The sequence below is a fragment of the Drosophila bipectinata genome, chromosome 2R (assembly GCF_030179905.1).
Source record: "Drosophila bipectinata strain 14024-0381.07 chromosome 2R, DbipHiC1v2, whole genome shotgun sequence".
Taxonomy (NCBI): Eukaryota; Metazoa; Arthropoda; class Insecta; order Diptera; family Drosophilidae; genus Drosophila; species Drosophila bipectinata.
In genome coordinates this window covers 13,376,331-13,400,898 of record NC_091737.1, presented here as the reverse complement: position 1 = coordinate 13,400,898, position 24,568 = coordinate 13,376,331, and the positions used below count along the sequence as shown (strand labels likewise).

The following is a 24,568-nucleotide window of genomic DNA, read 5'->3' as shown; positions in this document are numbered from 1 at the left end:
GCAATGGAGGAAAAGGGAAGCGTTAGATCCTTCTAGATGAAACCAGGATTCCAATTCAGATTCTCACCTGAAATTGCAGTTGCTGCATGTAAAAGGCCTCACATCCGTATGAGTACGAATGTGTTTCTTCAACATGGAAGGCTTTTTGCAGCGAATGCCGCACTCGGAGCAGACATACCTGCCACGTCCGCGTCCCCGGATGTAGGTGTAGTCCTCGTGCGACTCGTATCCGCCCACCAGCGGCTGGCCGGAGGGGCTGGTCTCCAGCTTCTTGGCCTGCGCCTCATCGTTAGCCGCCTTGGCCGCCACGTTCGCCTCGCTGAGTGCGGCCACCTGGACGGCGGGCGCCGACTTCTGCTGGGCCTGGTAGAAGGCACTGCTGCTGGCATTCGTCGAGGGCGAGCACACGATCTGCTGGGACGAGACCAGGCCGTAGCTCAGTTTCCCAGTTCCAGCCATCGCAGTGGTGCTCACGTTGCCCAACATCCTCTGGCGGGAGTCGTATAGGGCCATCACCTGCTTCAGCTTGAAGCCCAGAGGATGCGGCTGGTTCTCCTCGCACACCTGCCACACGCTGTACATCGACAGCTTGTGCATGCCGGCCACGTACGAGGGCTGCGGGCAGTTCACCGTGCAGTAGAACATCTTGGTGCTGCACTTCAGGCCCAGGTAGGTGTAGGCGTGCCCATTCAGATACAGCTGCACGCAGGACTTGGATGGCCTCGGGGTCTCGGGCGAGATGAGGGGCAGGGTGTTGGCCGTGGGAGTGATTCCGTGATGGCGTTTCGGGGTAAAGGTTCCCGGCTTAAGAGGCAGACTAGTGGGTCGTAGGAACTTCGACTTGGCGGAGGAACTGGAGGCGGACGGGGCATTGGCCTCCTCGCTGGCCACTCCATTGGGCGTGTCCACGTGCAGGGGCGTTAGAGGCACCTCCTGCTGCTGCTTGCCGGCAATCACGTTGTCCAGGTTGAAGTGGCGAACCTCCGGCTCGGCGACCTTTACGTTGTCGGCCATTCGCAGGAAGTTGAACGGAGCCTTCTTGTTGGCCTCCTTGCTGTTCCATTGGAGGGCCTGGCGCTGGGCGGGAGTGGGCGGCAGGCGGCTGAACTCACTGGGCAGATTCTGGACTCCGCCGAACGGAGACAGCGCCTTCAGTTCGCCAGCAGCTGCGCCGGCCATCAAGAGCGGGCTGGGCTGCTTCCGGTTGGGACTGCGTCCCCGGCCAGTGGGCACTGGCAACTGCAACTGTTGCGGCGGCGGCGGGAGCAGAGGCAACTGAGGCGTTAGGCTACCAGGTCCTGGGATTCCAGGCACGTAGGGTATCGGTGTGCTTGGAGTAGCCTTGTCGCCACCACCCATCTGCGGCAGAGTCAGGGGGTTGAAGGCAGTGATAGAGTTGATGGGCGGGAACTGAAAGTGCTGGGCGCCCGTGGAGAGGCCTCCGGGCAACGGTAGTAGCTTTCGGTCCTTGGCCGATCCAGGCTCGCTGACCTTGGAGGCGCTTCCGACTTCCAGGAAGCTTCCACCCGACAGCAGCGATGTGCGTATCACCCTGGGACTCTTCTCCAGCTCGGGGCACTCCGATATGGGAATCATGGTGCCTCCAGAGGAAGTCAGTCTCCGCAGACGCTCCTCCTTGCTGGATTGCGGTTCGGAAACACTGCTGAACGGAAAGGTGAAGACCTGAGGCTGAGTCTGGGAGGGAACGATCACGACATCGCTGGTCTTGACTCGCTTGGCCGGCTGAGCGTCCATGTCCACGGGGAACTGCCGATCCTCGTGCATTTTCGTAATCACAACGGAGTCCTGGGCCTTGCGGGGCGTGTTCTGCTGGGCATAGTCAACCAGTGGGGTTTTTCCAAGGAGCGGTCCTGGCGACGGCAGTGGGGCATCCACAAAGCGCAGAGCCTCGATGGCTGTGGGAGCTACTATGGGCTGAGCTGCTGGAGCACTTGAAGGAGAAGGAGCCACACTGGAGGAGCTAGCAGCAGCAGGAACAGTTGCCGGAGGAGTGGCTGTCGGAGCTGTCACCGTGGATGTCCTCGCGTGGGTCTGGGCTGCATTCAGGCGATTGAGGACTAGGCAGCTTCTCTTGGTCTTCAGCTGACACCAGGCCAGCTTGGCCAGCGACAGGGGGTTCTTGGAGTTGACGATGTGGTTCTTCAGTTCCGGCAGGCTGAGCGAGATCGAGTTGGAGCGGAAGGGCGAGGAGGCCGGACTCATCGGCGCACTGGAGCTCGCATCCTGGCAATAGGTGCTGTTGTGCTGCTTCAGCTCGTCCGCACTGCGGAACTCATTGGCGCATATGGGACACGAGTAGACGGCGTCGTCACCCTCTCCAATGGGCACGGCCAGTCCTCGGGCGTTCAGCAGCAGGTTCTTGATGATTGAGTTGTTCGGCTGGGCAGTGGGTGGGGCAGTTTTCGAGCCGCTGGCCGCCGGAGCCGTGGAGCTCGTGGGCGTCGGTGCCGCCGTACTGGTGGCTATGGAACTGACCGGCAGGCTAACTACAGCGGGCTTTGGTTTCGCAGACAGGTTCAAGGGCATCACATGCCCACCCATCGCCTGTTGGTCCATCTTGGCCACCGGAGTGGCGGGATCCTGACGATACTGCATCGTTTGCATGGGCAGGGGTGAGGGCGGAGGTGGCAGATGGGGCTGCTGCTTCACTGGCGTGGCAATCGACGGAGCTGGCTTGTAATTGTTCCTCTTGACCAACCCATTAGGAGGTTCCAGCTGCTGTTGCTGTTGTTGCTGCTCCTGGTGTTGCAAGTACATCTGATACTGTCTCTGTTGCTGCAGATGCTCCTCCTGTTGCTGCAGTTGCTGCTGCTGCTGTTGTTGCTGCAGTTGCTGTTGCTGTTGCTGTTGCTGCTTCTGGACTATGGCCTGGGCCAGGTTGACTTTGGCCTCCCGCTCCGGCATCTGGGCACTGATGTGATTGCTGCTCGCCAGCTGGGTGGTTGGATTTCCGGCGTGTTGTGACGCACTATTGGCGTTGGCGTTGTTGAAGCTGCGGGATCGGTTGAGCTGCTTGGGATACTTCTTCTGCAGCAGTATGTCTTTGTTCTCCACAATGGCCTCGTTGTGCGAGATCAGCTTCGATATGTGCTCCTGAACTTTGGCCACATTCTGTATGAAGTGAAGAGTGATAATTAACAGACCCAGATCTCGGAGAATATTTTCTGAAAAACTTACCACTTGCATGCCCCCGCTGGAGCTGGCAAAGCTGCTCAGGTTTGTGGCGGGCGAGGGTGTGGCTGGTGCTGGGGTTACGTTGGAAACCTGACTGTTGGTCCGCACCAGCTGCAGGTATTTAAGATTTGAATTATTTATTATATTTGCATATAATTTGAATCAACCGACTCACCTGCTGAGGGGCGACACTGGGTGGCTGTACCATTGGCGGAGGAGCCTTAACCAGCGGCGAGTGTTGCTGCTGCTGTTGCTGTTGCTGCTGCTGCTGTGCCAGGTGGATGTGCTGCTGCAGTTGCAGTTGCTGGATGACTAGCTGCTGATGGATCGCAGCCGCGGTGGGATCCTGATTATAGTAGGGTGGCTGGCCCAGATAGTAGACCCCGGCTGGGGGAACCGGCGGCAGGCCGACCAGCAGCGATTGCTGAGCGTGCAACTGCTGCTGCAGCTGCAACTGCATCTGGTGGGAGTTGATGTGGTTCTTCATCTTCATCTGGGTGCTGGGCGAGAGCGTGGGATGTGTCAGCGATGGCTGCTGCACCAGCGGCAGTTGCGTCAACAGCTTCTGTTGGACCAGCTGCTGTTGCTGTTGTTGTTGCTGCTGCTGCTGCACCAAGTGCAACTGCTGCTGATCCTTGCTGCTCCCGGGAGCGTACAGCGAGGCATTGTGGAACTTGGGTTTGTATGGCTTGTAGTCAACCGACTGGCGGTGCTGGGCAGTGGCCGAGTGCAGGTTGTCCGCCGTGGCGGGCGGTAGTGTCCCCGCGGCCGGGGAACCCAGCGGCAGTTGTTGCATGTGCTGCGGGAGTGACGGCTGCTGGATGTAGGCGCTCTTCGCCGCCGACAGTGTGGAGGGTGAGGGTGTGGGTGAGCTCATGGGCTCGTCATATGGCGATCCAGCGCGACTTGGCTGCAAAAAAATGGAGGATTAGTTGTCTATATGGTCGGAGGAACTGCGTCTACTCACCAACTCGGAACTACTATTGCTCAGCTCGGCATCCTGGTCGGACAGACCATCATCCGCATCTGGCGGCACCTCCAAGCCCCTGGCTCTGGCCGCATGCGACCTGGAGCGGCAGTGCTTGTAGAGGTTGCTCTTTGTTTTGAAGGCAATGCCGCAGGGATCGCAGGGATAAGGTCGCTCGTTGGTATGGGCCCTAATGTGCTTCTCCAGCACCGAGGGCTTGGCACAAATCAAACTACAATACGGACAGACATAACGTCCGGCCTTCTCACCAGCGGGAGTACCGCCTCCTCCTCCACCTGGCACTCCTCCTCCGCCAGCCGGTGCCGTTGGCTGCGTCAACTGCTGGTGCTGAGCGAATGTTGCCGGCGACAGTGTGGCATTTGCCGCATAGTTGCTGTTGCTATTGCTGTTACTGTTGCTGTTGGTTAGCGGCGTTCGCGTTCTGGGCACTGGCTTCTGGCTCTCCTCCGCCTGGCCGATGGCATTGACATGATTGCTATTTACAAAGTTGGCACTAAAGTCATGTTGCTGCGTCGACAGCGGCACTGGCTGCGCAGCCGACGGCTGTTGGGTCAAGTGATGACCATTGGCGACCATTGTCGGTGGCGGTGGCGGAGGCGAAAGTGAGCTATTTGAGGACAGCGATGTGGTGCGGCCGGCATCCCCAGACAGAGTGCCATTACCGTTGGCGTTCTCCACCTCGGTGGTGCTGGCCAGTCGCTTGAATTTCTTGTGCAAATATCGCGATATGTTTGAGCACTCTCCGAAGGCGGCTTCATCGGTGGGCGTGGCAGTTACTGCTGCTGCTGCTGCCGCTGCTGCGGTGGTGGTGTGGCTGCTGCTGCTATTTGGAGCCACTGGCTCCTTGTTGCTGCTGACGGCTGCCATCTGCTGTAGCGTCATTTTGCTATCACTTAGACTTGCTTTATCTCTACAACTCTTAAACTCATAATTATTCTCACTAATACTATTATCACTGTGGTGGTTGTTGTTGTTATTATTATTATTATGATTTTTGTTGTTATTATTATTATTGTTGTTGTTGTTGTTTTTTGTGTTGTCGGCAGCTGGTAGTGGCAATTCGCTCAGCTTATCGCGGGTGCTGGTACTGGGCTTGCTACATGCAACATCGGCAACTGTTGCTGCTACTGCTGATGGTGTTGCTGCTGCTACTGTTGCTGCCTCTGTGGCAACTGTGGCTGTGCTAGCTGCTCTGTTAGCCTTGCTAGTGGCTGTTCTCTGAGTGGTTGTGGTTGCAGTTTCCCGATATGTCTGCTTCTTGGTTGCCGGCGTACTGGTGGCTGCTGTTGCTGCTGCTGATGCTGCCGCTGCTGCTGCTGCTGCCGCTGTGGCACGTCGCGTGCTGTTCACCTTATTGGTCTTGTACTGTTTTCCTGTGGTCTTGTAATGCTTGGCCGTTGTGGTTGTTGCATTTTCCATATTATTATCAAATTGATTATCCTGTGACGTATCCGCTGGCGGTTCATCTGAAGCGAAAGAAATCAAATTCCAAAAAATTAATTCCACACATTTATAATGTTTATATAATTAAATTTAAATGCTTATGCTAATTGGTGAGTTCACGATGAACCTATTTAGAGATTTCTGCACAAATCTGGTTGAAAATCAAACAACCAACACGTATTACCGAAACTAACTTACTAAGTAAGGCCTCCCGTTCGATTTTGGTTCCATTTCGATCCAATTAAATATTAACTTTCCGCTAATAAAACCCTATAGCCCTTTTTATTTGTAAATAATTGAAAGGCACTTGCTTTTATGACCTGGCTTTCCCATGACATTTGCTCGGCAAACCTCCCTCCTCAGTCCAAACTCCTGAACCCTCCAAACGTGTCAGCCCTGATAGCAAAAATATTTAAAAGCTTAAATCTTTTATCAACTTTCTATTTCGAATTCGCAAGCAAAACTTGACTCAGTTTGGGGTTAAGCCCCACCTGTTGCCACAAACGCCAGACAGGCAACAAAAAAAAATCCAAAAGAAATGACAAGTGAAGTGTAATGACTGTTGTCACTGGACCTTATCAGTATCAGTAAGTGAGGACAGTGCCTCACATAACTATAAAGAGGAATCCAGACCACCTCCATTAAATTATCATAGCCCTACACTTTTGTACCACACTGTCTTCGTTTATGACTCGAGCCCGATTACTAAGCCCGGGCACTTCTCAAATCACAATCGAGTCGGCTGGCCCGACTGCTCCGACTGTTTAGCATTCAACGTGTATTATTATACACATTATATGGCATTATACGATCCCCAGAGCACCTCGAAGCCTCGACGAAATGTTTACTCTATTCGTTATCAGCGTTTTTTTGTTAGAAGAATTGCCCAAAAGTTCCATTGATAATACACACACTCTCTCACACATATATTTTTAGTATCAGTTAGATTCATTATCGGTTATCAGCTATCAGTTGGGGACTATCGTGGGGCCTGACTCAGAGAACACAAAGCCACCGATACCGATAAGCGATGCGATTGGGAATTTCAGCCACCGGGACTGCAGACGCGTTGACGTCAGTTATCCGGCAATGGCTCGTTGGGCAATTAGGTGGCATTCGCCGGCGATTAGCAGCTAGCTGCCAGTCCTACCCCTGCCCCTGTGTCTCTCCCCTAATCTAAATCCTAATTACATAATCACGTGCGTAGCTAGGAAATACTTATGTATGTCTATTCACATATTTATTAATAAACGAGCGAGTAGGTCAATTACAAGGCGCCAAGACGCCAACTGCGCCACAATTGGAATAGTTGAGAAACTCGACAATCTTTATAAGAAAAGCTCCCAACTAAAATACAGAAAAAATAAACTGTAGAAACTGTAGAAACTCTAGTCACAACAATATAATAAAATCAAGCATGAATAAAGCAGATAAGCTAATCAGAATGAGAAGCTTATACAGAAACCTCAGTAATTAGATGAAAAAAATGTCAAAATAAGAGAAAGAATGTCAAAACATATACATGTTAGAACATGTCTGAATTAGTGTGACCAATCCTATTTATTTTAAACTTAAGATCTTAATCCATTGGATACGAGGATCCGTAAGGCCGTAAAATAAATATTTAAATGACATTTTGTTATCACGAATTTTTGTTTAACGATTTTCGGTTCTAATTACGATCTTGTTTGTCTTTCTGCCTTTTGTTTGAGGCGTGAAGAGGCAAGTAAACGCGAAATCCACATGGGAATGTGTTTTTTTTTTTTTGTTTATAATTCAGGCATTTTTTTTATTTGCATTTTCATTCGATTTTTGCATTTGCATGCACTTTTTGTGCCCCTGTGTACAAAGTGCAATAAATAAAAGCTAGCACTGGGTACTGGGGACTGGGCTGGCAAATATCACGGGCAGGAAAGCAGGCCTGCGACTGCGAGCCTACGTCACAAGTGCATTTCACGATTGACTGACTGACTAACTGACTGACTGTAATAATAAAATAATAAAAATAATAACCAGCACCCATCAGAGTGTGAGGTGCGGCTACGGCGCCACAAAGTCCACACATCTGGCTTGTCTGTGTAGGTCTGTCAGTTGGTCATTTAGCCATTCTGTCATTCCGTCATGACGACGTCATCGGATTTCAAAAAAGCACTGAGCACTGAGCACTCGGAGCACTCTGAAACACAGCCCACTTGGCAATTGTTTATAATTTATTAGCGAACAGCGTTTTACAGCGTCGTCAGCGACGTCAAATTCGCGGAAAAGATACGGAATTCCAGCGATGACAGAAATACATACAAAATAAAAAGCTACCCAAAATCACAGACACCTCCACGAGTGACACAGCAGCGAACGGTAAAGAGAAACATACCCGATTTTAATTGTGACGGCCACACGCATATCTCAAGCTAATTTGCATAACGGTCTTGTTATTGGACTCGGAATTGGATATTGGATATATGTATAAAGTTGGTGGAGTAACAAGCGCAACAATTGCAACAAAAAAAATAGGTGAACTGCAAAAAGCGACAATCCACAATCCACAACCGACGCGCCTGAAACATTTAAGGCAACTAGACGAGGCGACCAGCGAAATTCATTCAGAGTATCTGTGTGTGCTTCAGTCTGCCGGTGTACTAGTATACTAGCCAGAGTATGAGTATGAGTATGAGTCTGTATCTGTGTGTGTGTTTGTGCGAAAAGAAAACGAAGAAGCGTCCGAGCAGTGCAAAAACAACAAGTAAGAATACTAAAGTAGAGTGATTCGACCATACGATACCCGCTACTGTAAAAAATAAATTTAATTTAATTATTTAAAATTATTTTGAATAAATTTTAATAATTTTTGTGTATTTTTTCACTCAATTGCTTTAAAAATGGCAGCTAGTGTTGGTCTCATGAGTCCTGCTTAAGAGAACAAAAAAATGCAGCATACTTATTGGGGCTTGTAGGCCATTTTTGATTTTAGGAAGCTTAAGGGCTTGAAAAACATGGTTTTTTTGAGGAATTAATATTTTAGTAAAATAAATAAAATAATTTTACTTTGTTTTGAGATCTTTAAGTATTTATTTTTAATTTTTAAAACCTCTCTTATATGTACAATATACCCTTCCTAACCCAAACAGCTGGGTACAAAAGGCGCGACGTCAGCTCTGGCAGCAAAAAAAAAAGCAGAAAAAAAAGTACAATAATCAAATAATTGCGGCAGCTTCCTCTACACCCCCCGTAGCACACACACAACACACACTCACACACACACAGTTGCAATTGTCAATCAAAAGCAAGCACAGGGTCGCTCCCGCTTCTTCTGCTTACTCTTCTTCTTCTTCATCATCGTCTTATTCTTCTTCTTCTTGCTCTTCAGCGACTGCGAAATGATCAAATCAAGCAAAAACGTAGCCCCAACAGGTGACGCCAAGTACGAAAGACTGTCGCCAGCCAGTCAGTGTTTATTGTTGTTGTCGTTGTTGTTGTTACTGCTGCCGTTTCTGCTGCTTTTGTATCCCCCTATTGTTGATTACGTACGCCCCACACAGACGCTCACATCCACGCTCTGTAAACACGCGCACACACACAAACAAGACCATAATACGCTGCCCCCAACCCTCCCTCTACCGCATTCACAAATATGCGAAATTTTGCTGACTAAGGAAGGTCTGGGGAGCACCAGGCAGCCGCTGCCCGTAGCCGAAGCAAAGCAAAGCAAAGCAAGAGCACGGTGCGATAACAACAAAAGCATTTAAAATCGTAGAAGCACACATACACACATACAGATACACACATCGACGAAGCAACGGAAAAAAGTGATAATAAAATAATAATTGCTACAGCACACTGATCTCAAGAGAGAGAGGGGCATGTGTGTGGGGAGCAGCCCCAGAGTTGCCGCAGCTGTCTAGAGAGAGAGAGAGAGAGCTAAGAGCACGGGGGTGCCCATACCCCTCCCACTTATTATGCCTCTGGCCACACACCACTGCCAATCACTCAGAGAGTGGAGCACGATTTGCCATGTGGCGACCGAAGCCCCACAGCCAGTTCTCTCACACACTCACATACATACATACATATAAGCGCTACATGACTAAGCCAAACAACTTGACAACACTGTTGGTTGAACTTTTGTTGTTTTTGTTGTTGTGGTTGCTTTTGAGTCAATTCATAAGAAACGAGGAAACCCGCCATATCGCTGTTGCTGCTATATGTATGTATGTCATGTGTATGTATGTGTGTCTGTATGTTTGCATGCGGATCAGTATCAGTGTATCTGTGAGTTGGCATGGGCATGAATCAAGTTAAAAATTTTAATAATTTTGCCCGATGTTGTGGCTGAAAACGAGTTTAGCTTGTTGAGCCAGCCAGCCAGCCAGCTAGCTACTTGTTTTCTGCTTCTTCTTGCAGAAGATAATACCAACATTGAAACACACTCGAAGAGTTCCCTATAAAAAGGAGAGCTTGATAAGCACTCTCTTTACTTTTTTATTTTTTCAAGGAAGTGCGAGGGGGAGGGCTATGACGTACCTCTCTTTATTGTTATTGTTTTTGTTGTTACTTGGGGCCCACTCCGGGTGTGTGTGTTGAAGTGTTATAGGAAATCACATTAAGGCGATTAAAGATCGAGTAAACTTTCATGAAAGATGGGCTTTTTTATGAGATATGAGACTATGAGATACCCTATATTTAGAGTTACCAGTCTAACAGATATAAACAGTCTAACTTTCATACTAATCTTGTTGACTTTCAAAAAGTACATTTCTTGGGTCTTATCTATTGGTTGGGGCTATAATACTCTTACCAAAAATAAAAGGTCAAGGTACGGTTTTCTTTTTTTGTTTTTTTGGCCAAAACCCCACAATAGATAAGATAGAAATATAGTTACTTGTTTAGAGTTGAAATTCTCAGCAGGAGAACCTTGTTCCCGATTCCAAATGAGTAAGCAATATTATATTTTTGGATTTCTCGCCAAATTATACAAATACGTACTATATTATACATTTTTCACATTAGCACGGAAATTCCCAAATGGGCTTTGACGTCAGCAAAATGAAAATTATTTTGTAAAAATTTTCTTGAGAGGAAAATGATGTTCTGGCAAAATTGCCAAGGTTCCCGGGGTTTACAAATAGGTACATGTATAGGTACAAATAAGTATAAACAAAAATTGATTTTTGGCAACAAAATCGAATACTATTTAAGACTTGTACACACTTTTCTCAGAAGATATTAGAAACCTTAATATTTATGATAAAAATTAATGAAAATCAGGCCATAATTTCTTTTAAAATCTTATTAAATTTAGATTTGCGGATATTATTTATGATTATTACTTTGGGGAACTACACACTTGAAGGCGTGATAATCATAAATTATGGAAAACTTCAAAGCAAATATTAAACCATTTTGTGGCACTTGCTCTGTTTATACGATAAGTATACCCCTTCGTAGAAGTGAGCTCCAATAAAAATCTTAAAAATAGAGAGAAATCAGTGGCGTTATTTTGGCCAAAACCAAAATTAAAGCCAAAGCCAAAAAGTGTTAAATAATTGCCAGGGCAACAAATTTTTGTTTACACACAAACGGGGAAGATCGTTCGATATATGTACATTGTTTTTGTTTATTTTTATTTTTGCCTTTGGGGATACTATATAGTATATAGCTTTCTGGCTGATAGATTTTCACGATTTTTCTTGATTTTCTTAATTTTCCATTTTGTTTTGGTGCCGTCGGAGCTAGAAATGTATTTTTAAATGTTCCAACTACGTAAGACGGCATTCAAGTGTTTTATTTTAGACAGTAGACAGTATAGAGCCAACTAGACATATCTATATATCTATATATATATAGATACATCTGCGTATCTGTTGTCTAAAATATTTTTAGTTGCTTCTATTGGCCTTTTGCGTTAGCACATTTTTCATAAAAAAAATTATCTCTTAAAATATGTTTTATGACAGCTTCGGAATCAATTCGATTGCGCAACTTATTAGAGCTCTAAGATAGAGTATCTTAGGATTGTATCTTTTGGATATTCTTAAGATTTTTCATCTAATCGTCACGTTGTGTGTTCTCTACTTGGGGGCCAGGGCAATTAAATGAAATAAATTCGTTCATAAATACTTGATTCTTTCAAAGTCAAAGGCCGCCAAAACAAACGATTAGAGAAAAGAATCTTCAAATCGTGCGATGGCGGTGCTGGGGCGCCATCCAAAATTTCTTCAAAAATAAACATTTAAATAATTTTTTCACAAAATGTGCGCGTTCTGGTGTTAGTCTCATCAGTATTTTTTTTTTTGCTTGTCTTGGCGTTTTGGCATTTGAAGGACGGAAATACGTTGGCGGTGTTGTGGATTTTTGCATATTTTTGCAAAAAAAAAAAAAAAAAGAAAAAAATGCTTACGTAGGCAGGTAGAGAGTGGAGGGGGTTAATAATATTAATTTGCTTCGAATTTTTGTATATTTTTGCAGACATGCGCATTGGGCGTGAAAATAATAGTAACTAAGACAAGAAAAAAACAAAAAAAAAAAAAACAATAAAAACGTATCTGTATCTGTAAGATGTATCTGTATCTGTAAGATGTATCTGTTGCTCGGTCGCTGTGGCTGTTGTCAAGGTCATGACTGCTCTTTAGGGGTTGCCCAGCCGATAAACATGTGTCGTCATTCCCCAGGCAGGGCATTCCTCAAACACACACATACACATCCAAAGAGAGAGAGGGAGATACAAAGGCGGAACGTATTATAACTGTTGCATGTTTAATTGTTCGTAAAACACTTGAGAGCAGCAGGCCTAAGATACAATATACCCTGGCAGTAAAGTATCTTTCTATGCGAAAAACTAATCCTAACCTAGTAAGAGTTTGTTTAGGTTAGGCAGAGTTCACTGTAGTCATCTGAACGCCCCGTGGTGCTGTCTTAAGTGGATTTCCACCTTTCTCTGCATTGTGTTGCACGTTGCTGGTTGCTGGGTGCTGGGGTGGTGTTGCTGCTGCCGCGTCAATGACGTTGCAAGCCTTTTGTCTGCCGGGCCCTGCTGGAAGTATAGCCAGGTATCCTGGCGCCGGCTTAATTTACGTGGCTCGATGAGCAGGTAAAACGCCCCGAACTAAGTATGTACATATGTATGTAGTTCAAGTCCAATGAGGGGTCTCTTCTCTTATTGTTGCACAGCGGGATGCACTCCAACATATACATGTGCATAGATATATATATGTATATCTATGTAGACTAATGCCTAGATTATCCACTCACCCGCACACACGTTGTTGTTGTTGTTGCTGGACACAAATCTGATATTGCGGCCCGGCCGCGGGGTTGCCCAGATTTTTTGTGTTGCTCCGGTCTGCTGCCTTTTTTCTATTCTCTATTTCTTTTTGACTTTTGTTTATTTTGAATTTTCACAGTTTTTCTTGGAATTCCTAGCACTCACTCAGTCACTCACTCTACTTTACTCACTAGGTAACTCACTCACGCATAAACTTTTTAGACTTTTTTTTTGGAGCAACTTTTCCTGAAGAGGAGACTTTGAAATTTTGCACTTTGATTTTGATTCAGAATATATTTCGCTAATTAGCATATTATGACATTCTCCGGGGCTATGATCTAATTTGATTAATACGAAACTTGTTGTGGCGGCTGGCTGCACTGGCACTGGCAATAGCACTCACACTCCGCCCACACACTTATAAAAGCACACGCGGTTGGGGGTTCGAATGTTCCGTTCTTTTGTGGTTTCCTTGCCTTTTGTTTATGTTTCTGTATTTATTCCGACTTATTCCGTATCATCATCATCATCATCATCATCATCGTAGCTATACGATACAACACACCACGGCAGGCACAACGACCACGCAGCTCTACGTACGATCTTCAAATGGCGCGCCGAGAGCTGAGCTGAGTGTCGAAGCAACAGGCCGGGCCGGGCCGTGTCGTGCCGGGCCGGGCAGCTGTTAACCCTTGGGCGCCCTTGGTGCCTCAATAATCTCTCTCTCTCTTGCTCAGATCAACTCTGATTCGAGGTACATAGTTGTTTCAGTGAGAGCCCGGTTTATGAGCTACCCTAAAATAATTTATTTTGATTTAATGAGCAATGTTACGCACGAGAAATTTTATCTAAAAAAAAAGCAAATACCTTTGCTGGTTTACCTAAAATTTATCTAAATTTATAAGGTCTGATAAACGTGATAAAAAAATACGGCCATTTGGGGGTTAAATATGGCTTATTGAGTCAACGTCATCGTGTGGGCCATAGAATCTTTTTTTTTTTCAACTGCACCTATTATAGAATTTATTAAAAAAAATTATTAAGGCATGCCGCCTGGCCTGAACCGCCCCTGGCCAAATGATTAACAATAACAGCAATACTAATGCCAACAACAACAACAACGAAAGCAAGTGAACTGGCGTCGCCAAGTCGTCGGCTGTTGCGCCTTACTATGTATGAGCACTAACCATACAGCATATAGACAACCCATTTCATACAACGAAAATGGACGCGAAAATTTCTTGCTACAGGCCCCAGCAGGCCCCAGAGCGGATTTCTTACGCTCTCTTACGCTCATCGTTCGTTCATCTTACGCTCATTCTCGCATTAAATGTTTTCTGTTTCTCAGTCTCTAAACGGAGCGCGATGAAGAAGGTTGGCCTGCGCTTCGGTTGATCTTTGTATGTATGCGTGTCACACATTCACATACATGGGTGTATGTGTGCGTGCGATTTCGTTTCGAAGCCAGCGCACAAAATTTTGATTTTTCTTACTTTTAAGGCTTGCTACCCTAACAAAATTCGGGTATTCGTTATTTGATGAAATGACGAAAGAAATTATATTATTTTGTATATTATATTTTTTTATTATTTCAGCATACATTTTTAATTTATTTAGGAATAAGATTAAGTGTTAGTAGTAAAATGTTTTCTGTATATATATTTTTACGAATCATTAAAAATCAATATACTGAGAAAGTGTCAGAGTATATTTCGGTCGGAGTCACTTAAAGCGCCGTTTGCTTTTAAGTTTTTGTTGTTCTGCAAGAGGCTTGTGCATGCCTACTCTAACGATGGAATGATTTTTAGGGGAGGGTGAAGACGGGTGAAGAATTAAATTACTTTTTAAAGTTATTATATATAAGGAAATATATATAAGGAAATTATTAAATTAACGACAATAATTTAATTAAATCTCACAATAACCCAAAATATAATAACAAGTGCCTGAAAAATTGTAAACAAAAAAGGTAAACAAGTCCATCAGCTGTTTTCGTGTCTTCACCCTCCCCTAAAAATCATTCCATCGTTAGAGTAGGCATGCACAAGCCTCTTGCAGAACAACAAAAACTTAAAAGCAATCGGCGCTTTAAGTGACTCCGACCGAAATATACTCTGACACTTTCTCAGTATATTGATTTTTAATGATTCGTAAAAATATATATACAGAAAACATTTTACTACTAACACTTAATCTTATTCCTAAATAAATTAAAAATGTATGCTGAAATAATAAAAAAAAATAAAATAAAAAATAATATAATTTCTTTCGTCATTTCATCAAATAACGAATACCCGAATTTTGTTAGGGTAGCAAGCCTTAAAAGTAAGAAAAATCAAAATTTTGTGCGCTGGCTTCGAAACGAAATCGCACGCACACATACACCCATGTATGTGAATGTGTGACACGCATACATACAAAGATCAACCGAAGCGCAGGCCAACCTTCTTCATCGCGCTCCGTTTAGAGACTGAGAAACAGAAAACATTTATTGCGAGAATGAGCGTAAGATGAACGAACGATGAGCGTAAGAGAGCGTAAGAAATCCGCTCTGGGGCCTGCTGGGGCCTGTCGCAAGAAATTTTCGCGTCCATTTTCGTTGTATGAAATGGGTTGTCTATATGCTGTATGGTTAGTGGTATGAGTGAGAAAACGTGTGTGAGCCTTATATCTCTGTCTGTGTGTGTGTGTGTGAGTTCTTTGGGTATGCCATCCCTTTCCGTTCAACGTGATTTCGAGCCCCAACATTTCGTAGCGGCAGACATATGGCGCTCACTGTTGCGCTCTCTCCCCCCATGCTCTCTGGCTGCTTCTTCTTGCTATTTCACTTCGTATTCTGTTGTTGTATTTTGGCATGGTATCCCCCAGCCCCCCCAGACACAGCTCCATCCCCGGCCCGGTCTGCGAGGGAAGCCCGCCTGCAAAATGTTCTATTGTTATCGGTGTTGTTGAGTTTTTTTTTCTTTATTTATTTTATTTTTTTCTTATTTTTTTTGTTGAATAATAAAAAACGCGCCGCGTTCTTGGCTTATTAGATCAATTGGTTTTGCACATTTTTTTTGTTGCTTGGTTGGTTTTATTTTTAAAGCACTTTCCTTCTTCCCCCTGCCAGGCAGTACAGTTATTGCTAAAATTCCCTGTATCTATAATCCCCAGATTACATTCTTTTAGTGACCCATTGAACTCATGGGTTGTCTTATCAAAGCTTTACCTTTATGGATATTAATTTGTTAAGGCTAGCTCTATAAATCACTATTTTCCCGCTTCACACCCATTAAAAATCGATCTCAGATAACGAACCCCAACGAGCTTGACAACAACAATGGAACAGAAAAAGCCCCCCAGTCTGAAAATGAAACATTCTGTGCCAAATCGAACGGAAGCGATTCGATAAGAGTTCTACATACATACATATACATACATATGTATGTATATATATAGAGAGGTTTTTTTTTCAAAAAATGGAATAGTTTTGAGTTTTTCTATGGATGGATGGATGTGTGTGCTCAGATGTACACTTATTTAGACAGTTGACGTACGATAAGGTTCGCCTGGTGATGATATCACTAAGAAAGGTAAACAATCTAATCAATAAACACAATCGAGCGAGGACGAGTGCGTAGCAGACTACATACATAAACACATGTACTACCAGGGCACTGAGAAAAATTTCTATAAACCTAATTAAATAGTTTTCTAATAGTTATCAGTATAGCAAGATTTTTTCTCTCTGTATAACTCGCCACATGCACGCGACGATTGATTACAGCAATAAAATGTCTATCGCATCGATTGATTTAAAAATAAACCCATACACTGATCGACAATTGGGCACCAACGCACAGCACAGCCAACAATTAACGGTTCTGTCTCTGTGTGTGTGTGTGTGTGTGTGTGTCTGGCAAACATAAATAGGCACAAGTGGCCCGGGGCCTGCAGCACCAGATACTCCACTCCACTCCACTTGCAACAAAAAAAAAAGCCAACGTACATCGCCCTCATTGGGTTCTTACTCATTCACGCATTGGGTAATCGATACACAAACATACAACAACCAACAATAACAACAACAACAATCTGTTGGGGAAAACTCTGCTCAGCCGCCAAATGAAACCATTAAGCGCTACATAAAACAGTATTCGATAAAGGGGGTGCTGGAGGAGGGTGCGAGTGCGAGGAAGGTGGAGCGGCGACGCTGGAAACATTGCAACCAGAAGCTACACGATCGCCAGTGCCGCCAAACTGGCGACATTGTTACACTGAAAGAAATTTCAGACTCCTATTAAGACTCTATGTCTGTGGCATATTTATTTTAATTCCAAATTTTCTTTCAGTGTAACTGTGGCGACGGCAACTCCAACTTCGAGGCAGACAGACAAACGCAAACAATCAGAGAGACCCGGGGCCAGAGCAACAACAACACTTACAACAACATCACTGGCGACGTGATCATGTCTGGGCCGTTCAGTCGCCGTCACTATTGCCATCTCTTTCACTGTCGCCGTCCGGCGGCTCCAACTTTGTTATTATTACCACCGCCGCTCGTGCACATGCCCCCAACAACTGCCCACGATTCCATGCCGATGTTGCAGACCAAACAGGTTTGACCATTCACTTGAACTGCTTTATGGAATGGTAACCCAAGAGGGGGGGGAGGGGGCAGGGAGCGGATGGGTACCGTCTTCGTCATCGACATTAAACGTAATCAATAGAGCCAAGTTCTTTAATTGAGCATCGTCAACGTGCGAGAGACAAAAGCGAAGCGACAATCAAAACTAATTGAAGATACAGTGAAAAAAAAATTAAAGGTTAATTTAAGAATATTAAGATATCTACTTAATTCCCTACTATAAATAATACCCTTTTTATAAATAATAAACACACTCTGACTCTCTTTTTAATTCCCTTCTCTAATATTCCAACAGGAAATATCTCTTCCAGAACCCTATTTCCGCTACTCTCACACACACACACACACATACATATGCCTCTTGTGATTTGGTCCCAAATGGCCGCCTTAATTACCCATTGCATAGTTATGGGCGCTATTGATTTTCGGAAGCCGCTTAGCCGCTGACTGTGGGCCGGACCCCCACAACATAATGCTGCTATTGATCGATTGGTCTAACATTTAGCAAGGTGTGTTCCCTTAATTGTTGATTAATTAATAATTCAGTCATTTAGTACATAATAAAAATAACAAATTAAACAAGACCCTATCTCATTATCAACTCTGAAGTAGAACACAACTATGCTAGCGATTGGAAATGTTATTCTGAGAAATGTTCGACTATTTCCACGAACATCCCCCAGCTGCACTATCAGCTAGCTGCCTCGGGGGTTATCACTGTGAACCATATAGATGTTCTTAGTCAGACAGACAGCCTGCCTGCCTGCCGGGTGCTGGGAGTTGGTGGCCATTGGAACTGACTGAATGCGTCAGCACTGCCTAGACCTTAGTCAACGGCAAACTACAGCTTAACTTGGCCATTATAGCCCTGTCGATTGCTCATTTGTTGACACGCAACGTTGGCTTTTGGCCCGGCGGCGTCAACAAACACTCCCCCCTAGTACTGATTTAAGCCATTTTAGTTTATTTGCTTGAAACTGGCCAAGATCAACTATTGGAAAGCACGACCAGAGGGCATAAATGATGATTCAACTGGAAATTTGCATAATCAAGTATGAAACTCCAGGGTAGTTGGCCAAAATAACTAAAGTAAATATTTAGATATTTTTGGGTTTTAAACTTTGGTTTTTTTTCCTTTTAGGGTATTTGCAATTCGGTCATCTATTAATCATTGTTCTGGCTTTTGTATACACAAGTCGAGTAGATGCCGCTGGCTGTTCTGCTCTGTTCTCTGGCTGATTGGGAATCGCCAGTTTGGCGACTGTGCACACACAGATACACAGCTACAGATACAGAGATACAGATACACATTCTTTGCCACGACGCTTGTCGACGTACTTGTAGCGTCTATGAAAATCGTTTTATATTAAGCACCGAGAGCAGTAAATAAAACGCAAAAACGCGGCGATCGCAGACAAGCGACGCCAACGAAAAATATGCCGTGGAATGCTGGGCTCTCCGACACTCTGATTGTCGCCCAAAAAAAAAAACAGAATCTGTATCTGTAGAGTTTTGTGCATCAGGGCCGCATATTTGCATACCCCAGCAGCTGTTTATAGTTTCAGATGTCCAACTAATTGAAATCGGCTCTGCCGCTTGCCAGACATCCGTGAGACACCTTAATCGCTTGCGTCAATGGATTTAGTTGCTGATTCGGATTCGGATGACTACCTGGGGCCAGAATAACGCCACCCGACCCGAACAGACCGAATGGCATCATTATAACGACGACATGTCGATTTTCCCGGGTAAAACCCATAAAATCATCAATAGACTCAGGCCGTAAAGGGATATTCCAAGGATCTGAGTGCACTCACTTGACTTGAGGTACTTGAGCCGGTTGATCCTGGCGCTAGTCGGGGTTCAGGTCAGACTTTTCGGCTATCCGGAAAATGCAAATTACACCCAACCCATCCAGAGATCTAGGTTTGAGCAGGTAGTTCTCACTTTATTCTACAGAAAGTCCTTGATCTGACAAATGGGATAAAGATACTTTTGATCTGCTTAGCTAATTTCTTTCAAATGAGTTTATTGTTCAAACATTGTATGCCAGAAGGTAGTATCTTCTCATATCTGATATGATATCGCGGTTATGGGTATCTACGTCACGTAAAAGCTTATCGAAACGAAAGTAAAATGTGGCTAGCAGCCGAGTTTAATCTTTTCCGATACGCCTGCAGATACTTTATTGTTGCTGATTTATATACATATATATATATATATATGAACTCTGTCGTGAATCACGCCATTTGGCCTTATCAACTGAAGCTTTCATCGGTTCTATTTCATTATTTCATGCCCATATGTACAGAGCACGCACTTTATCAATATTGCTAAGCACTCACAGAAGTATCTGAGTATTTGTATCTCTGTGTGTGCTGCCAGTATATACATATATATTTATACTTTGTGCTTGGCACCCATAACAACTGTATTAAACGGTATTCGAATCGAGTGGAGGAAACCCATCAGCTTTCCCCACTCTGATTACCCAGAGAGATAAACAATTCTATTTCACTTTTTTTTTCTCTTTTTCTTTTCCGGGAAACTTTATTGATAGCTCCCCTGAAGGTCATTGCTACATATAGTATATAGCATGTATCTTCCTAGACTCGATTTTTTCCGAAAAACTAGAAGGCGATAACTTGGAACTCTGAGTCATGGCAGATTAAGTTATCAGGGTTTATATTATGAGAGTAATGCGATTATTACACTAGACTCTGGAAACTCTTGAAAATAATTAATATTGCGACTTACCTTTCAGTTTTTCACGTGCCGTTTCCAAAGCACTTTTACGTGAATTTACAGTAGATTCTGAAACAAAACAAAAAAACCATATTTAGTATAAGATATTAAGTATAAGATAGTATAAAAATTTCAAGTGCATTTTCACCCACAACCTGCCACTGACATTTTATTTTGGTGACGTCAAAAGCGAAGGCCAGGAAAATACCAAGACTCGCTAAAGAAAGCTGAACGATTTGAGGAAAGCACATCTGAGATACATACAAACATCTGAGATACATACTATACAGTCAATAAAGTATTCTAAAGAAGCAGAGCCAACTGTTGCCAATTTCCATGGGCCAGACCATGGAGGCCAACAAACCAGGCTGAAAACATCAATTTTCACGAAAAATCGGCAAAAAAATGTTTACAAGCCAATTCCGTTGCGCTCTTTTGCTAATTTTAAAATAGCTACTAAGTGTTTGTGTATCTGTGTATGTGTGGGAGAATCTTATTTGACGCGTACCAATATAATTTGAAATATTTCTTTTATTTCTTTTTTTTTGGGGAATTTTTGCGCAAAGTGAACGTGAAAAACGCATTGACGAGTGCTCGAAAATAGCACACCATGTTCTTGCCAAATCGTGGCGAAATTCCCAATGAAGGCTCTAAAAATACACAAAAGGGGCACAAACAAAAACAAATCGTTTCTGCAGAAATCTTGAAAGAAAAAAATATACATTTTCCTCCCCAGAAGCAGCTGCTTTAGACACTCAAATGACGCACTTTTCCGAAATTGATAAGCAATTATTATTAATGGGAATTTATTAGCGGAATAAAGCACTTAATCAATTGTTTTTAGAAACTTCAAGTTGGCTATAAAAACAGCTTACATTCTTAATAAAATTTTAAAAGACTATCAAGCCAACCACACTTGTGGTCGCCTATGACGTCTTATCATCTCAATGAAATGGCTTTTTTTTTAAACACAACCCTATATAGTATAGTGATTGGTGTGAAACACTCGAGAGTTAAACCGCCTCGAGTGTCTGCACTTTGAACGCATCAGCGATAAGCCAATGTTCCTGATCCCCTCCAAGTATGCAATGGAAATGGAGCACAAGAAAAGAAAAAAAAAACCTGCATGCAAATTAAACCAGGCACCAGGCAACCAGCAATGCTATGGAAGCAAAACCTGGCTAAGCAGCCTTCCGGCCAACTGCAGGCTGAGAAGAATCTGTAAAAAAAATCTGAAAAAAAAAGAACAAGATGGGCCCGCCAGGTAGCCGCGAAAGCCAAGAACGCGGCCCCGATTGTGCACGCATCTTCCCGGCCCCCTGTCTTTAGCTCCAAACTCCCCATCTCCTGGTCGAATCGCATCTCCAGCGTTTTTACCACCTGCCGCACTTGTTTATGGCCGCGACTTGTTGGCGACCAACTTTGACTTTTTTTTTTTCCAAAGCGGAAACATGCGCATCAAAGCCACAAAAGCACAGAGAGAAAAGTTTAGAGTTTAAAAAACGATTTTTAATTTAATTAAAGAGCTATAAATATAGGCTTTATCTTAAGGGTATTTTTTTATATTTATTTATTTTATATAATTCATTTTTTAACTTTTTAAAAATTTCTCCAAGTTCTTGGGAAGATTGAAATTGGCAATATCGTCGTCATCGCTATTGAGCCTCTTTTTCTTTCAACTTTTTTTATTTTTTATTTTTTTTTGCCAAGAAAACTGGTTAGGAGGCTGCTGCTGCAACCAGTTTGTTTATTGAAACTCTTTTTTTTTGCTCGGCCTGTGGATGTGTGTGTTTTGTGGGGGAAGCCTCTCAACTTTGTTGTTATTGTTGTTGTTGTTGGCAGGGAAGCTGGCTTACTAATTGCTGGCTCGAAATGTTTATAGAACAATTAACATTTGCGGCTCATTACGCATACGCTGGGGCATGAGCATGAGCTCAGCCAGCTGAGAAATGAGAAGCGATGCGATCATAACGTAAGTCCAATGGGGCGTATGAGTAATATCCCTTTCGGGGGAGAAGAGAAAAACCATGAATACTGGCAATGAAATGATTCAGCCATTTGTTGTTTATTTTCAGATACATTCTATTATATTCCTCTCGTTTATGGTTCTAAACAAATAGATAGACGCTTTCCAGATAAAATTGCTTGGTATCTGAACTCTGGGGATTACTTTTAAGTCAATTAGTCAACTATTACTATTTAAAATTTATTACAACTGGGTTATCTCTGTGACTTTCTAGTTTATTGAATAAAAAATAGAGGAAACGCAACGAAAGATGACTGAACCAGACAATAAAATAATCCAAAAGTTGGACGGGGGCTCACGTCACAGAAATTGAATTGAAAGCGACGCAATATTGCAAATCGGTCTACGCCTACATATACAATATATATGTATATATGTTTATATATGTGTGTTACCAACACCCTCAATATTGAACGTTTTGAGTTTCATTCGCAATTCAAACTGTGACGTATCTACTCTGATGATTGCGTAATTTTTTTTTTTGGCTCTGCTGCCACTGCATTTTAATTTGATTTATTTTTAAGCCAAGTTTTTAGGCAATTTGTGGCCAAAACAATGTATGATTTTTGCTTATAAAAATACATTATAGAAATACCTAAAATAAAAATGCATTTTGAGCATTTTTTTGTTGTGCCTGCCAATTTTTCTGCAGCTGCTGGCACATTTTATTCAAAAACCTAAGAAATAAAAACGCCAAAAAGTTTAGAAAAAAAAACAAGAATATGGATATGGATATGTAGGCACATGGGGCAGCCCGACAGGCAACCGCAACTTGAATTCGGGGCAGCTGCTCAAGTTGGTTAATGCACAATAAAAAAAATAAAGGAGTTGGGGGGGCATTCGAATTGTATGTAGTGCTGCGACCCACATGGAATTATTTGCCCAACTATGCCAAGAATTTTTGCATGTGCGTGTGGGACTTATACAACCGAACCAAAGGGGGTAGCCTAGCCTGACAATTAAATGGCTTTGACTTCCCAGACTGGAGCATGGCATTCCTGGGGACTCGACTTTGTGGCTGCCACTATCTGGGATTCAACGACCTTATCTAGGGTGCTATAATCGAGTACTGTTTGAGTATATATTTTATTTAAATTTAACAATTGAATAAGGGACTAAAATTAATTTAAAAATTTAAAACTTTTAGGCTTTCTAGACAAGAACTGAATGTTTATTTTGGGAGGGAAAGTTTACTATGATTTCTTGGGAATTTCAAAGGAATACTAAAGGATAGAATTATATTTAAAGTTTATAAATTAGCACAAGCTTGCTAAAAATTGAATTTAAAAAAAAATGCAAAAGTATCAGCCCCATGTGACTATGCAAATGATGGGGATTTCAACAGAAACTGATAAGATGTGAATCTCAAGTGGCGGCGCCCCCAACAGCTGCCAAAAAAAAAACCTAGATAGAAAACATCACTAATCTGCGAGCACACACTTACACACATACAGATACAGATACATTGGTACTTACGGGCAATTTAATCTAAATATATGCTCTCGTCTAGTTGAATGAGCGCGCAAAATGGAATGCCAAAACGCTGACACCGCAATTATCAAAAGTTATTCACTTTTTATGCTTAATTTCCTTTGAATTGTACGCTGCTCAGCCCCCCAGCCCCCATCACTCTCACACACACACTCACACCTGCATACAATGCTTTCAATTTTAGCTTTCAACTTGCTCTTCAATGGTCGACTCTCTTCCAGAGAGAGGGAATTCCCTGCTACCCAAGAGAGAGAGAAAGATTGGAAGCTCTCTGGTGGTCACTGAGTCTATTTGTTGTTTTTAGTCACAGACTCGTTTAAGGTTGCTATTACTGCTCTTGTTATTGTTATTTTTGTTGGCTTTGTTGCTTTTGTTATTGGTGTTGATTCGTTTTCGTTTCGTTGGTTGATTATCATTAGGTTTCTGCTTTAATTGGCTGGCATTTGTTTTTGCCGCATGCCTCATGCGATAAGATTTCACGGGTACTTTTCCCGTTACTCGCCCGCTTATTAAGTTCACGTTTCACCTGCATTTTCGGTCAGATAAAGCCCAAGAAAGTGTTGGCCAAGAAACTATGTACACTATAGGGCTCAAATCAGTTCAAGTTCAACACTTCCCATGGGGGGTGGTGATGGTGGTTGGGTGGAAACTACGTCACCCAGGGACTTTATTATAATTGCTATTTGCCTTTGACCTGCGTCAATGGATTTTTTTGGATTATTAATAGGTTTCTTATTCAAGGAACTATATAGTTGGGAAATTCCCTTTTTTTTAACTCTCTATACATTCCTG

The 24,568-nt window shown here is 43.5% G+C and overlaps 1 protein-coding gene and 1 long non-coding RNA gene across 5 annotated transcripts in view; one reads left to right on the top strand and one right to left on the bottom strand.

Moving 5' to 3' along the window:
* Positions 1–24,568, bottom strand: part of shn (schnurri) — a 38,069-nt gene that overhangs the window by 3,444 nt on the left and 10,057 nt on the right. Inside the window, exons 2-6 of one of the 4 annotated variants that reach the window (XM_017250615.3) lie at positions 20,272–20,328; positions 4,163–5,649; positions 3,371–4,105; positions 3,199–3,306; positions 68–3,132 (exon numbers count right to left, since the gene is read on the bottom strand). In XM_017250615.3, coding sequence (XP_017106104.2) covers positions 68–3,132; positions 3,199–3,306; positions 3,371–4,105; positions 4,163–5,649; positions 20,272–20,328 — 5,452 coding nt within the window. Of the gene's footprint in view, positions 1–67; positions 3,133–3,198; positions 3,307–3,370; positions 4,106–4,162; positions 5,650–7,997; positions 8,185–12,871; positions 13,624–20,271; positions 20,329–24,568 lie in introns of those variants that run through there. The other 3 variants (XM_017250616.3, XM_017250617.3, XM_043211000.2) reach the window with 3 other exon arrangements.
* Positions 16,042–17,785, top strand: LOC108131637 (uncharacterized). The gene is made up of 2 exons (XR_011442506.1): positions 16,042–16,459; positions 17,219–17,785. It is a non-coding gene; the product is annotated as an uncharacterized lncRNA (long non-coding RNA).